We start from the raw sequence: 16,585 nt of genomic DNA on the forward strand, positions 1-16,585 counted from the left end.
AGGCCAGGGTAGAAATCTAGGTTCCCCACTTGGCCTTTGCTGACACTGTGGAGAGGGTGAGAAAAGCCTTGTTACTGATGCATAAGAATAAAGGTCCATGCTCTCCATGTGACTTCCACTAATACTGTAGAGGTGGATGGAGAGAGATACCTCATTACTGCTGGGTGGTGGTAAAAAAGTCCAGGCTCCTCACTTGCCTCTTTCTCTGATACTACAACAGTGGGAATTGGGAGAGATGCCTCATTATTGCCAGGTGAGGGTAGCAACTAGGCTCCCCATTTGGCTTTTGCTTACAGTGGTTGGGGTGGGCATGGTTTTTTCCTCTGGTGTTTTTTTTTGGAATAGGGCATTTATCGTTGGAAAGGTTTCTATCACGCTAGGCTGCTTCTTCCTAGCTCTTTGGCAGGAGAGAGTAGGCTTTTCTTGGGGCTTTTTTTGTCTGTGCCCATTGCTGTTTGTGGGTTGTGGGCTTCTACATCCAGTCAGAGCTATAAAGAAGGCAAAAAGAAGCCTCAGGGAACTCATCACCATGTTATTCCTTGAATCCTGGCTGGTCTGCTTTCTTCTCTCCCCCTTTCAGGATATTCTTATGTTTGTTTATATATAATGTCTAGGGATTTTAACTGTACTTAGTTGGAGGGATAGGTAGAAATGTGTTTATTCCACCTTGTTCAGAACCGAATTAAGTTCCTTTTATATCTACCACAAAAATAACATTTTGAGAAATTGGTATATAGAATAAGGCTTTAGGCCAGGGGGTATTACCTTGGTTGGAAACTTACATCATTTGTAAATTGTGAAACTAAAACTCACATGCTCCCCCCGCCCCCCCCCAAAAAAAACCACCACTCGGCAAACGAACATTTTCTCTTAATTTTAAGACTTTCACAAAAGCACTTTCAGGACTCCCTTGGCAACAGAAATCACAAAGAACATTTAAGTCATCAAGTTTATTAATGGTGCCAAGGGTTTTGTTGTTTAAGTCCCTGTACCCTGCCAAATGGAAAAATGTGAAAAGTAAGACTGGGACACTTTGCCAGTCAATAGAATACAATCTTGAAACTTCAGTACTCTGTGTTACTGAATGACTTTTCTAGAGTTTGACAAAAGGGTAGGTAAGACAAGTCTGATATTACTTCTACAGTGATGCCTCTATTTGATCCCTGCCCAAAGAATGACCCAAATAATGCTCCAGGGACCTGGTCCTTCCCTGTAGAGCTAACCTACTCAATAGGTCTTGGGTACAGCTGTGGAGAGAAGATGTTTGTCCCTGCTGAAACTGTGAAAGTAATTTCATTTCTCATTGGGTGCCATTTTGGTAGAGCATAAACATGTTAACAATTTGGAGATCAAGGGGATCCCTCAGAAAAATTGGAACTGTTTCTGTAGAAATAGGCAGTTGGGACTTTGTCCAAGAAAAACAAATTCCATTTTTTCACCTAAAATGGAAATAACTTTTTTTGGTTTCTGATTATGAAAATATTACATGCTGTTGACCAAATGTAAGAAAGTATGGAAAAAAGTGAAGAAAATTAAAATGGGATATACCTTTTTTTTTTCTGGCTGCGCTTGTGGCATGAGGAAACCTTAGTTCCCAACCAGGGATCAAACCCAAGCCCCCTGTAGTGGAAGTGCGGTGTCCTAACCACTGGACCGCCAGGGAATTCCCTGGATATACCTTTTTCTAACATTTTGATGAACATTCTTTTTGGGTATGCATAGATATTTTTTGCTTTTTATCAATAGAAAGAGGATCATGCTACATGCTCTTTAGTATCTTGTTTATTGAATTTACTACATTATGGACATTGTATCATATCAGTTACTATAGGTCTACACTATTGTATCTCAGTTAACCTAAAGGAATCATTTAGCCTGAAAAATTGTGCTTTATTGTTTGAATTTGCATATCTTTGATTACTAGTAATAGCCTTTTGTATTTCTTTATTTTGTGAATTGCCAGTTCGTAGCCTCTAGTTTTTCCTCTGTGGTGTTCAGCTTTTTAATATTTATTTATATAAGAGCTCTTTATGTGTTTATTGTGGGTTTTTCACATACAGTGAAAATGTTTTCTAAGTTTATAGTTTTTTTGTGTGTGTTTTTAAAAAATTAATTTATTTTTGGCCGCATTGGGTCTTAGTTGCTGCTCACGGGCTTTCTCTAGTTGTGGCTAGTGGGGGCTACTCCTCTTTGCGGTGCGGGGTCTTCTCATTGCGGTGGCTTCTCTTGTTGTGGAGCACGGGCTATAGGCATGCAGGCTTCAGTAGTTGTGGCTCGTGGGGTCTAGAGCACAGGCTCAGTAGTTGTGGCATACGGGCTTAGTTGCTCCACAGCATGTGGGATCTTCCCGGACCGGGGCACGAACCCGTGTCCCCTGCATCAACAGGTGGACTCTCTACCACTGCGCCACCAGGGAAGCCCCTATAGTTTGTTTGTTCGTTTGTTTGTTTGTTTATTTATTTATATCTTTTTTTTGCAGTACGCGGGCGTCTCACTGTTGTGGCCTCTCCCGTTGCGGAGCACAGGCTCCGGACGCGCAGGCTCAGCGGCCATGGCTCACGGGCCCAGCTGCTCCACGGCCCATGGGATCTTCCTGGACCGGGGCACGAACCCACGTCCCCTGCATCGGCAGGCGGACTCTCAACCACTGTGCCACCAGGGAAGCCCTATTTTTAAACTTTGTTCATAGTGGTTTTTTTCATTTAGACGTTTTACATTTTTATATAGTTCTTTTTTCCCTTTATGGTTTCTGCCCTTCGTGGTCAACGTGTATTTTGACAATATATTTTAAATAACTTAAAAACAAAATTTTTCCTTTGCTTTTTCTCTCAGTTTTTTCTGATTCTGGATGATGCGGCCACTCAACAATGCACTCACTCTGTACTTTGCTTACTTCAGTGTTAGTAGCATATACCTGTCCCTCTGTATCCCTTTTAAATTTGTGGTGAAATGGTATTTATCAACAATTTGTAAATTCCATTTTGAGGTATCTTGTCTCTTCAACCTTAATTATAAAATCTAAAATTGCTTCACTGAAAATAATTTGGCTGTAGATGGAAATGCTAACTTTATGAGGAAACAAAAGTAATATTAACACAAAAAAATAATATAATGTAATACGGTGATATTCTCAATATTATGACATAACATTATAATTAAAAATGTATAGTATTAGGAACTATGGCATTATTAGTATATACCTCACCTGTTACAACTACTTATGAGCAATAATTATTGGAATTATTTTGGGGGGGTTTCCTAAAATGTAAGAATTTGACTACTTTTGTTTTTCCAGCTAGCACCTGTTGTTTGAATGGTGAAATAGAGCTTTCAAATGTGAACTGGCATTTTCAGACAGTGTGAATTTTCCTCTAGTGTCTCCCTGGTTTTAGCTCTGTACTGTAATGGGTCAGCTTCCAACAGTAATCTGCAAAGTAGCGCTTGGCACCAGGGCTGATTTTTCTGTTTCTGATGTTGAATTGCTTTTGTGGTTGCTGTAATCCTTATATCAGAATAATACTTTTCATTAGTTTGTGGTAAAAATTTTCTCATGGTCCAGAACATGGTTCCATTTCTAAGATATAACCAGTCTTTATAGTATGGTGTGCCCTTCCACGCATTTTCCATGCTTATACAGCATTTATGTATACAGAGTTAATAAATGACAAATTGTCATTTAGCAGGAGGTTTTTGTGATTGACAAATTAACTGAGACTTTGAGATCTGAAAACCCTGTGCTACTGAACTTGTTTTCTAAAAAATATTTGTGAAAGAAACTACCTGAAGAATTGCATTACAAAGGTGAAAGTAATCAACCAAAGAGATGCTGTTAATGAAGAATACATACAACCGTCATGTGAGAAACAACACTGAACTTCTCTGTATTATTTGTCATTCAAGGGTGCAACTGGAAACCGATCTGAAGATTGAGAAGGAATGGAGGCAAACTTTGCAAGAAGATCTTCAAAAGGAGAAAGACACCTTATCTCATCTTAGAAATGAGACCCAACAAATCATTAGTCTTAAAAAAGTAAATAATGGTGGTAAAACTTAAAAAATTCTATCTTGATGACAGTTAAGTTATTTAAAAAGAGGATCAAATAATAATTTACTTTTATACCAAGGAAACAGAGTATACTGGTCATCTTTAAAAATATCAGTAAGGAGATTAAATGAATGGAAAATAGCTGATAGTTGATAGAGCAGCTTTTTTTTTTTTAGAGCAGCTATTTTTTATGAAAAGCTGAAGGATACATTCCTATCCTTTAATTGTATGTATGCAGTGTCTAGTTTGTTTCTTTTAAATTGCATTTTCTGTCTTTTATTGTTTTGAAGGAGTTCCTTCACCTCCAGGATGAAAATCACCAGTTGAAAAAAATATATCACGAACAGGAGCAAGCTCTTCAAGAACTTGGCAACAAACTTAGCGAGTAATTTCTCTTTTTTCCTCCAACTAAGTAGTCATTGACCCTTATTAAGTTATGAGTGTGCCAAACCAAGTAGACAGAAGAGTTTAAATATAAAATAGAAAGATATGAACTATTAAAAACAAAGCCAAAAAAAAAAAAAAAAAAAAACAAAGCCAAACAGCAACTTTAAAGATTAACAAATAAGGGTGTGGATTGGAGAGATTTTTTTTAAAGTTCATTTTAGTAAGTGTTAGCTCTAAACATTTTCCAGTAGATGAAATCTAAGACTCTTGTTTAATTTCTTCCAATCAGAGAATTCAGAAGTTCATTTAATATATTTTTCTCAGAACAAAAGTCAAATTTTCAAAATATATGGAGAGAACTTTTTCAGACTGTTCTGAGAAGGAGCCAGCATTGTGAAAAGTGAATAGTATTTGATGTTGTCTGGAGTTGAGGCTTGACTTCATGCATTGTGGGTGGTTCTGTCACAATGAAGTGTTACTGGGTTTATATGAAGACAAGAAGGAGAAATGGCGTTCTGTCTTTCTCACATTTTCCTCCTTATTCCACATGGTCTGTGTTTTGGATTAGCTTCATCTTTGTGCCCTGATTGAACATATTGTCAACTATCTAGGGTAAACTCTGGAGTGTTTAATTTAGTATTGAATGTACCACTGTCACATTAAAAAAAAATAGTGTCATTTTTTTTTAATACAAACAAGTAAAAGAAAGCCACAATGACCCATAAGCCTATCACCTATATAAATCCCTTTGATGTTTTATATGGTTAGAAAATTCAGAGAGCACCAAAAGGGGACTTCCCTGGCAGTCCAGTGGTTAAGACACTGCGCTTCCACTGCCGGGCACGTGGGTTCCATCCCTGGTCAGGGAATTAAGATCCCGCGTGCCATGTGCAGCATGGCCAAAAAAAGACAAAGAGCACCAAAAGGTATAAAATAAACAGTTGCCTCCCTCCTCCCAAGTATCAATCCCCAAAGTTAGCTAACCTCAGAACAAATCCATATATGAGGATTTCATTATATATATGGATATGATTAGCTATATATATATGTCATATATATCTTTTGTAATCATTAAACTGAATAGAAATACTGGAATGGAGACTTAATTGCTAAAGTTGGGATTCCATTAGGAAGTCTTGAGAGTGATTACCAAGGGCATAGTAAAGAGTAGTGTCCTGGGACTTCCCTGGTAGTCCAGTGGTTAAGACTGTGTGCTTCCAATGCAGGGGACGCCAGTACGATCCCTCGTCAGGGAACTAATATCCCACATGCTGTGAGGCTCAGCCGAGAAAAGAGTAGTTCCCTAAAACCACAAAAGGAAATACCAGCTCTCAAAAAGATAAAGATGTTTTTGTTTGTACAAAGAACAATTTGCATTGTGATTTCAATAAGCAAGATTTTTATTCTAATCTGGCATCCATTCATTGATCATTTTGAGCCAGACCAGGTGCTGATTTTCCATGTATTCATCCGACACATACTATGTGCCAGGCACTATTCTAAGTGCTAGGGACTCAACAGTGAACAATCCCCACAACAAAAAATATATTTACATTTACTTAAGATCATAAAGGTTTAATATGAAAACAGGTTAGAATAGTAAAATAAGGAATGTGTATTACTTTTCACCCATCTCCCACTCAATACTAGAGACTTTATAGTTGTATTAGAGGCATGATCACTTAGATGTCCAGATAGCTGAATTCAGAATTTCGTTGTTTTCCTTTTATTCTGGTTCATTGATTCTCAAATTATAGTTTTGTTTTTTTGTGGGTTTTTTGCTGTACGTGGGCCTCTTACCGCCGCAGCCCCTCCCGCTGCGGAGCACGGGCTCCGGACGCGCAGGCCCACCGGCCACAGCCCATGGGCCCAGCCGCTCTGCGGCATGCGGGATCCCCCCGGACCTGGGCACAAACCCGCCTCCCCCGCATCGGCAGGCGGACTCCCAACCACTGCGCCACCAGGGAAGCCCCTCAAGGGTTTTTTTGACTACTAAATTTTTCCCTTGTATACTGACTGCATACCTAATCCCTGTGTAACGGCACTGTATGCATGTTCTTTTGAAGTTTGCTGGTTTGTGTGTGTGTGTGGTAGGATTTTTTTGCTTTTTTCTACTTTACTTAAGAATATGAGTTAAAAAAAAAGAATGGGGCTTCCCTGGTGGCACAGTGGTTGGGAGTCCGCCTGCCGATGCAGGGGACACGGGTTCCTGCCCCGGTCCGGGAGGATCCCACATGCCGCGGAGCGGCTGGGCCCGTGAGCCATGGCCGCTGAGCCTGCGCGTCCGGAGCCTGTGCTTCGCGGCGGGAGGGGCCGCGGCGGTGAGAGGCCCGTGTACCGCCCAAAGAAAAAAAAAAAAAAGAATAAAAAAGAAATTACCAGGACTCTTCCAAATGTAGTACTCTGTAAATGCTATTCTTTCCATATAAAGAAACTTACAGATTTTTTTTCCTCAAAGGAGGGGTTTCAGGATTATCAGAGGCTTGTATAATTTATGGATGTTTTCCTATAGTGTCATAATTGTATCACATTTATTACATTCTCATGTTTTATTTTGACCCTTCTCTATGCTGTTTTTATTCTGTGGAAATATTTTCACAAACAAATACATATTTCTAAATAGAATTTAAATAAAATTAATAATATAGACATCTGTTCCTTGTCTGGGACAAGGAAAAGTTGTTCTTGTACATTGTGTTTAGTGGAACTGTAACTGATACTCTTTTTCTTTAGGTACTTTGGCAATTCTTATCAGAAGGGGGCAAGCTTTTTAGAGTCCATATTTATGAATAGAGGCATTTTAACCAGAAATATATCAATACCAGTAAATTTTCATATAGAAAGTATTTCTGTAGTGAATGCCATTAAGTAAGCTCTTTTATTCCATACTTAGTTTTTCTATATAGCAGTTACTGTTTTGGCCAAAATTCCCACCAGCATCAATTTTCCTTGGATACATTTTGTAGATCTGAATTCAGCCAAGAAAATTTGATTACTCTGTTAATATTTTTATACTGTGTAATTTTACATTGATTATTCCCACTGTAAGAGTCATTATGCACCAGATAAAAGACTAACACTTTGTTTTTATGTCTTGGAACAGAGCATTTGTAGGGCAAAGCAAGTTTCCTAATGTTCTGCTTCAGTAGCAGAGACTTTAGTATTTTATGTACCTTTTGATCCAGTAATTACATTTCTAAGTTGTTATCCTAAGAAAAATAATACAAATGTTTTGGTCATTTCAACTTTAATGAACAATTTTGTGGCAAAAAAACTTGAAACAAGTTGAAAGTTCAGCACTGGATAATTATATAAACTACATACTTCATATTCTTTTTCATGGTATACCATGTAACCATTTAATATAATGATGTGGCAGATAGTTAATAACAAGTCAGTAGCTCTAAGCCTTTCAGGATATATTGTTAAGTCATGTGGGAAACTGTAAATAATTTTCCATTTGAAATACACATACTCATTGATATTTAGAGATTATCATCTCTGGGTAGTGGGATCACAGATAATTATTGTTATTTATAGTCTGTATGTTAATATGTATTTTCAAAAGGTGAAAAACTATCACAATTATATCTTCCTTAATATTTCCACTCTCACTTACCACTCTTTTGCATCTGCTAGAGAAATAGTGTTCATAATGGTTAACCTGTCGGCTTTGGGGTCTCAGAGGACCAGGGTTTGAATTGTGGCTTCCCCAGTTACCACCTAAACTTCAGCAGGCCTCACTTTTTTCATCTTGATAAGTGTTTTTGAAGACTAAATGACATTATGCATGCAAAGTTTATAGCATAGTGTCTGGTACATCATAAGGCTACAGTAAATAATAGCTGTCATTAGTAGTCATAACCACATGAAAACACCAATATGCTTTTTTTTTTTTAATTTATAAATTTATTTATTTATTTTTGGCTGCGTTGGGTCTTCGTTGCTGTGTGCAGGCTTTCTCTAGTTGTGGTGAGCGGGGGCTACTCTTTGTTGCGGTGCCCAGGCTTCTCGTTGCAGTGGCTTCTCTTGTTGCGGAGCACAGGCTCTAGGTGCGCAGGCTCAGTAGTTGTGGCTCACGGGCTTAGTTGCTCCACGGCATGTGGGATCTTCCTGGACCAGGGCTCAAACCCATGTCCCCTGCATTGGCAGGCTGATTCTTAACCACTGCGTTACCAGGGAAGCCCAATATTGTTTCTTTAAAAAAGCAAATTTTAAATCTCAAAACTATTTTTGCTTTAGGACATTTTGGAAATATAGGAAAATATTAAATATAATCCCACTAGCCAAAGAAGGTCATTAGAATAATATAGTATATACAATTTTATATCCTATGAAAATTCAATACCTTTCTAATGAATTACTAGACGGTCTATATTTTAAAATGTGTACTGAAATTTGGACCTATTTATAATCTTTTTAGATCAAAACTTAAAATAGAAGATATAAAAGAAGCCAACAAAGCATTGCAGGTGAGTGTAAGTATTTTCCTCAAGTAGGAAGGTATGGATATATGTGAAAGTCTCCAGTAAAGGTAAGGCCCTGTGTACTATTATTGAATCCTGGGATATATAGAAGCAGAAGCAGTGAATGGGGAGCTTGTAGGATGGGGTCCATCTCTTCCCTATACCTTTAGAACACATTATTAAAATTCCTCATGTTGGAAATGACCTTGGAAATAATTTTGTCCACTTTCCTACAAAGTGTGGTAAGATAGAGTGAAATTGCATTTGAATTTGATAATCCTTAAATTCCTGTGCTAGTCTATTACTAGTTTTTGACCTTCATCAAGTCAAATATCCCCATGGAGTCTCAGTTTTCTCTTCTGAAATTGGCTTATGATTTTGCATAGGGTTGCTTTGAATATTGAGTAAGTTAATGTATATGATAGTGATTTGGTACAATTTATTAGTGTATGGTTCTGAATGTATCTGGATGCAAGAATCTCTTTACAACAGAGGAGAAAATACAGTCCCTGTGTGAGTACTTCAGTGGCAGATGGCTTCCTACTACACAAGCTACCCATTTGGTTTATCAAAGTGTTACATGAAAGTAATTTAAAAAGTCAAATTGTACTAGGAAAACTTAAAAAAAAAAACAAAACGGAAGCAGTGTCTTGTTTTCACCCTCTTGTCCCTTATCCACCCCAGCTCCTGCCACCAGAAGGAGGCTACTTTTAATTCCTTTAGTTGTTTCTTCTGGTATTTATTCCCCTATTTCTTAAGTACTATTTAGACCTATCTGTTGCCTCATTAGCATGGTGGATGAGGAGTTTTGTTCAGTCTCACCCTGGTCTGTCTTCTCTTCACTGCCCTCCCAGTATAATTAAGAAAAAGTTTTTGTGACATTTATTTACTGTGTATTCTTTATTATGACTATTTAAATATTGTTCCTTGCCGGACCAGGTAGTATATTGTAATTATATTTTCTTTCTTGAACTACTTTTTATTTCCTCTGGAGTTAATATTTACTCTCCCCCTACCCGCCCCTTTAAGTTTTGTTATATTTGAGCATCAGCGTTTTCTTATACTTTCAAACAATTCTGTAAAGTGCTTCTTGATAAAAGGTTTTCACATAGTAATATGAGTCGGGTAACTGGTTAATTTTCTTTTTCCGTCGGAGTCATCCCTTCTGGAGTCTTTTTCTTTACTGCTCCTGGTCTGGTCTGGTCACTCTTTTTCTTTTTCTTTTTTTTTTTAATAAATTTATTTTATTTATTTATTTTTGGCTGCGTTCGGTCTTCGTTGCTGCGCGTGGGCTTTCTCTAGTTGCGGCTAGTGGGGGCTACTCTTTGTTGCGGTGTGTAGGCTTCTTTTTGCGGTGGCTTCTCTCGTGGAGCACGGGCTCTAGGCGTGCAGGCTTCAGTAGTTGTGGCGCACAGGCTTAGTTGTTCCGCGGCATGTGGGATCTTCCTGGACCAGGGATTGAACCCGTGTCCCCTGAATTGGCAGACAAATTCTTAACCACTGTGCCACTAAGGAAGTCCCTGGTCTGGTCACTCTTGTCTTGGCATTTCCCTTTGCTGCCATTCATTCTTTCAACTGTTTTGGGGTGTTTTTTTTTGGCCACATCACACGGCTTGTGGGATTTTAGTTCCCTGACCAGGGATTGAACCCTGGCCCTCTGCAGTGAGAGCGTGGAGTCCTAACCACTGGACTGCCAGGGAATCCCCACTGGGCAGTGCTTCCTTTAATAGCCTCCTAGGAAATGGTGAATGGAGATAAAGATTTTATGAATCTGTATGCCTTTATTCTGCTTTCACACTTTTTTTAGGAGATACGTAGGGATGTCTGCCCAACTGTCACTTTTTAAACTCTGTAAGATTTTTTCACTGTTAAATATATATCATATATGCAAAAGAGGACACATATAGTATAACTTAAAAACACTGGCACAGGGCTTCCCTGGTGGCACAGTGGTTGAGAGTCCATCTGCCGATGCAGGGGACACGGGTTTGTGCCCCAGTCCGGGAAGATCCCACATGCTGCGGAGTGGCTGGGCCCATGAGCCATGGCCGCTGAGCCTGCGCGTCCGGAGCCTGTGCTCTGCAACGGGAGAAGCCACAACAGTGAGAGGCCCGCGTACCGCAACAACAAAAAAAACACTGGCATACTCTGTTTTAGCTTATAATAGAACATGTGTGCTCCCTGATTGCATTCCCCTCCCTGTAGTAACAGTCCTCTATTATGTTGTTTTTCTTATAGTTTTATCATTCATGTCTAGCTTTAACAAAATATTATCCAGATTTCCCTGTTTTTATATGTATGAAAATGGATTTATATTTGACTTTGTCTTTTTTTTTTGGTCCTTGCTATTGTCCAGTTGATGGGTCTGGAACAGCTGTCCTACAGTTTCTCACATTTCAGATTTTATCTGATTGCTTGTTCATAGTAGTCTTAAATTTGTTACTCTAGCCCCTTATTTAAGCCTGTAAACTGGAAATTAAATCTAAAGGCTTGGTTGAATTCAGGTTCAGCCTTCTGTGAGACTTTTTTATTTCTGCTACCATATTTTTAATATTCAGCAGGCTCTTTTTTTAAATTTATTTTTGGCTCTGTTGGGTCTTCGTTGCTGTGTGCGGGCTTTCTCTAGTTGCGGCGAGCGGGGGCTACTCTTAGTTGTGGTGCGCAGGCTTATTGTGGTGGCTTGTCTTGTTGCAGAGCACGGGCTCTAGGCGCACACGGGCTTCAGTAGCTGTGACTCGCGGGCTCTAGAGTGCAGGCTCAGTAGTTGTGGCACACAGGCTTAGTTGCTCCGCAGCATGTGGGATCTTCCCGGACCAGGGATCGAACCCGTGTCCCCTGCATTGGTAGGTGGACTCTTAACCACTGTGCCACCAGGGGAGTCCCTCAGCAGGCTTTTATTCGCTCAGTTTTCCTTTTTAAAATAGCATCCTGTTATTTTATCTCTGAGGATATTCATGATAGTTTCTTTAAAGTTTTATTTTGCTACTTCCATTCTGTTTTTTCTGAATTCCATTCTTGGGTTTGTTCTTTGGTTGGAGTACCTCATGCCCCAATCTTTCCTCAAATGTTGGATAATCTCCCAATTTCGATAAAAGGCACAAAAAAAAAATCTTGAAAGCCCTGTGTGTGTTGGTTAGGTGGATGGGGATGGGTTGTAATAGACTGGTAGGCCTCAAGCATAGAAAAATCTGTTAACTTCCGAACTGATGGGTATCCTTTCTCAATGTTAGTACCTACAAGACTTCTCTCTGGGGCAGTTGACCTTCTCTAGAGAAGGATCCTCTAATATCCTGTTAGGAGGGTTTAAGCTGTGTGGCTGACATTCTGGAACTGGGCAGAGAAAAATAGCCATTTGTTTGCTGAGCAGTAGCTTGCTCCCTTCTAGTTTTGGCTCTGCTTGTAAACAGCTTTGTTTCGTTGAGGAAGCTACTTCAGCTGTCTGGGTGTCAAGTTTTCTTATTTGTAAAATGAAAGTTTGAAGGTGCTGATCTCTGAGGTCCCTTCCAGCTAATACACTAGGCTTACCGTACAGTGTACAGCTTTTCTCTTTGGGAGAGGGGCAGGGTAAGTTCAGTCAAATTAAAATAAGTCTGGAAATAAAGTTGGAAGCTCAACCCTGATGTCAGAAGGTTACTTCTGAACCAAATGATACTGCTTGGAAATCTGCTTCACATCAGGCTTTCCATCCCTTACAAATATAGCTGGGCAGGAAGCAAAGTTGCTTCCACTAGGTGGCTTTGGGACATTTGTCAAATCACTTTCCTTTTTATGGTGTTCTTCAAGTTGGATTGAATTATCTTTACGGCCCCATCTTGATTTAAAAGAAAATTCCACGATTCAAGTCATGTGACTCTGCTGGTGTGTCTGATATGAGCTGTCTAGGTTTTTCCCTTTTCTTTTTTTTTTTTTTTTTTTAAAACCTTCACTTCTTACAATCCTGTGTTCGAAGGAGCTGATATTAACCTTGTGACCTTGATCTGTGAATACTTAGTCCTTGTCTCACTTTCTTCAAAGAACTCTGTCAGGTAGAAAAGGCTTTCAAGACAACTCAGGCTTTTGAGAAATATGTCTGTGGGCTCTTCTGCTTGGAAGACTTTTCTCTCATTAGCTGGTAAAGGTCTTATGCCTTAGAGGTACACTGTTGTAGGTGGCACTTGTTCCATCTCCCAAGTGGTAATCAGATATACTTGGTTCTTTGGAAGCAGTGGCAATGTAGCTTAGCCTGGGCTGTTTCTGAAAGGGAGATGTGATGAGATTAATCAGAAGCAGAGGACTCTTCTTTCACTTAGGTCTTCTTGAAATAAAATGGGCACAACCTAACAAAGTTGCTTTCACAAGGGAAAAAAAAAATGCTTTTTCTAGCCAAGAGCTTGGTTAGTTAAGAATGTGTCAAAATTTTCCCTCCAAATTCTTCAATAATTGTTTTCAATTTAAATCAACGACAACAACAAAGAAAGAATGGGTCAAGTTAGAAATTTTAGGTATCAAGTTAACTTCCCACCTGTTCGACACTACTTATATTTGCCACTAAAGTTTACATAGTAACTATTAAATTTGTGAGTTACAGAAGGTGAGGGAAATTAATAGCAGTGTAGAACTGAATTTAAGGTGAAGTCTTACCTAAAATAACAAAATCAATCATCTGATTTCCAAAATCTCTTCAAATTTTGTGGATTTGCTGTATATAAGGTATATATACATAATGCCAGACTCATGCATTTCACATAATGAAAATTTATCCTTCAGTGTTTCTGGACTGGATATTCTTTAGGGTTCTTTCCTTTTTTTTTTTTTTTTAAGTGTAAAGGGTTTTTTTTTTTAAATTATGTGTAACACAAAGTTAAGTCAATAAATTTTTAAGGAATTTCACATGTTCTGATTCTTTCCACTGCCAGTTACCTTAGTTCCTCCAAACTCATAGTCTTCAAGATAAAATAGCCCTTTCAAAAATAAGTTATCATGTGAGTCAGCCCACAATTCTTTTAGTTAGGCTTCTTTGATCTCCAATGAAATATGGACACACTTCGGGCTTCCTGGTGGTGCAGTGGTTGAGTCCACCTGCCGATGCAGGAGACACGGGTTCCTGCCCCGGTCCAGAAGATCCCACATGCCACAGAGCGGCTGGGCCCGTGAGCCATGGCTGCTGGGCCTGCGCGTCCGGAGCCTGTGATCCGCAACGGGAGAGGCCACGGCAGTGAGAGGCCCGCGTACCACAAAAAAAAATATATGGACACACTTCAAAATTCCCCTCCTGTAATCTTTGGGATCCAATTTCCTCAAGTGATTTACTTTAGGACCATGTTTAGTGTCAGGAGATGGATCTTCCTGGTTCTGAATTTGACACCCTCTAAAAACGTATTAGGTTCAAATCACATTCACTCCTAAGCCATCACACCCTAGAACAGTACAGATCATTGGGATATGCCAATACCTAAGATAAAAAGTTTGACTGTTACGTTTTTCATAGTTTACTTGGCAGCTCTGTTTTGTAGTTCTTTCCCACAGATCTAACAGGTAGTTCTATGAGTAAAGGAAACCACACAGTTAATCTATGAGGCATTTCCAACGATGTAGGTTTACTAGGGTTCTTTCCTTAAAGAGAATTACTTTCCATAATAGATTTTTGTTAAAAACATTTGTCATGTTAATGTTCAAATATTCTGTTGTAAAGAGAATAAAATGAACCATGACCCAGTTTCACTATTTATCAATATATGGCCAACCTTGCTTTATTTATATTCAACCCACATCCCTTCTTCCTCACCCAGATTATTTTGAAGCAAATTCCACACTTGTTAAATCTACAACTATTTCAAAGAAAAGGACTCATTTTTGGTTAATCTACATATCTATTCCTATAAAATGCTCTTAGTTGAAAATATTTTCACATGTAACTTTGTTACCAACTTGAGCATTAATATTTGTATTTTTCCTACTAGGGACTGGTTTGGTTGAAAGACAAAGAAGCAACACATTGTAAACTTTGTGAAAAGGAATTCTCACTCTCTAAGAGAAAGGTAAGGGAGATAGGAAGTGAGTCCAAAAGTTATGTTGCAAATATGGCTAATTTTATTCAAAATTTTTTTCTCTGATTTTTCCATTTAATAGCACCACTGTAGAAACTGTGGGGAAATTTTCTGTAATGCTTGCTCTGACAACGAACTGCCTTTGCCTTCTTCACCAAAGCCAGTACGGGTTTGTGATTCCTGTCATGCATTACTGATTCAGAGATGCTCATCTAACTTGCCATAATACTCCAGAACTAAATTCTTATGTATGAAAAGTACCTACGATGAATGTTATGTATGAACGTGTATACAGTGTATTCAGACAGTCCCTCTTAAGCAGCTTTCAGACAGCACTGGTACCAGTTTTACTGTCCACATATTCAACTCACGGGAATTATAAATTGTATAATTTGACATTTCCTCCCCCACTGTAATTCAGAAAGAATTTGATAGGGCATGCTTTACAGTAACTTTATCCTATTTCCTGATGTAGTAATCATGTAACTCTTTTCTTAACGCCATTGAGAGGTCAGATAGCATAGCTAACACATTTGCCTTATTTTGTAAAGACCTTAAAAATAGGGCTGAATTCAGATTGTTTTATTCTCCAGATTGTCAAACTGATATTTGATGGTGCCTGTAATTTTCTTAATGCACTTTAAAGCTTCACAGTTCTGAAAAATTGGAAATGCACATTTTAGAAGCATTTATATTTCAACACATTTTTCATTACCTTGGTAAGATTTCACAATATTTATTTGCTCTGCCTTCCTCTGCCCATTTTGCGTTAGAAAAGGCCTTCCTTCTCTAAAAAGTCAATGTGACATTTGCTGATAACTTTCAGATAACAGTGCGTTACAGAGGTATTATTTTGCCTGAAAACTTTTTATTTTGAAAGTAAGTTAAAATTCCATATGCACTTCTTCGGGAGGACTCACACCCCCTTTGAAAGTCAAAACATAAACCCTTCCCCAGAAAAAAAATGTAGTAGCAGGGATTACAGGCTGATTTGATTCTCGCCTAAGCATTTAAGAAGTCTAAAGTGCAATAAAACTTTGCTTTTAATATGACAGTCTTGAGTAAAAAAATTCTGTATTATGTTTCCATTCCACTAACTTTTAGGAAGCATTACACTGTAGCAGTCTACTCCTACAGTATATGTACAGAATAAAATATTTACCATTTACTGAGCACCTCCAAGCCAGGGCCTAGGGTAAAGATGTAGTTTCAGCCCTGCCATTAAATTCATATTTGAACTATTTAAAGCATGAACGTCAATAAACACTAATCCCTGCCATAGCAAGAATTTAATCCAGTTACCCTTGTATAATTAACCATTTGAACAGCCTCACCACTTGGGGTTCTACTTTTAAGCCTAATTTAAATCATGCACTTTAAGTCTGAGAACCTTTTAAACATGTCATAGGTATCTACATTACTCCTAAGAGCATTAATGAATCATGGCTACCTCCCTCCCCGCTAGGATATGGTTGCTTATTCTATAGAATTGTTTCCTCAGAGTACATTCTTCCATTGAAGTTTAAAATTATTTAACTTTCTAAATTGCCAAAGTATGAAACCATTGTTTTACTTTCGGATTTATCTTCTCCCTAATCCAGTTTTCAGTGTTCAGTTTGAACTGACATACTGATTTATAGGTGGTCCTTAATGCTCTGATA

General features: G+C 38.5%; 1 protein-coding gene and 1 pseudogene across 1 annotated transcript in view; one reads left to right on the plus strand and one right to left on the minus strand.

Annotated features, from left to right (window-relative positions):
- Nucleotides 1-15,150, plus strand: part of RUFY2 (RUN and FYVE domain containing 2) — a 44,894-nt gene extending 29,744 nt beyond the window's left edge. The window contains exons 14-18 of the mRNA XM_065894904.1: nt 3,901-4,030; nt 4,336-4,430; nt 8,856-8,904; nt 14,838-14,915; nt 15,007-15,150. Of these exons, the coding sequence (XP_065750976.1) occupies nt 3,901-4,030; nt 4,336-4,430; nt 8,856-8,904; nt 14,838-14,915; nt 15,007-15,150 (496 nt within the window). The remainder of the gene's footprint in view (nt 1-3,900; nt 4,031-4,335; nt 4,431-8,855; nt 8,905-14,837; nt 14,916-15,006) is intronic.
- Nucleotides 14,378-14,496, minus strand: LOC136136730 (small nucleolar RNA SNORA18; annotated as a pseudogene).
- Nucleotides 15,151-16,585: the final 1,435 nt, after the last annotated feature.

The sequence above is a fragment of the Phocoena phocoena genome, chromosome 16, assembly GCF_963924675.1.
Source record: "Phocoena phocoena chromosome 16, mPhoPho1.1, whole genome shotgun sequence".
Taxonomy (NCBI): domain Eukaryota; kingdom Metazoa; phylum Chordata; class Mammalia; order Artiodactyla; family Phocoenidae; genus Phocoena; species Phocoena phocoena.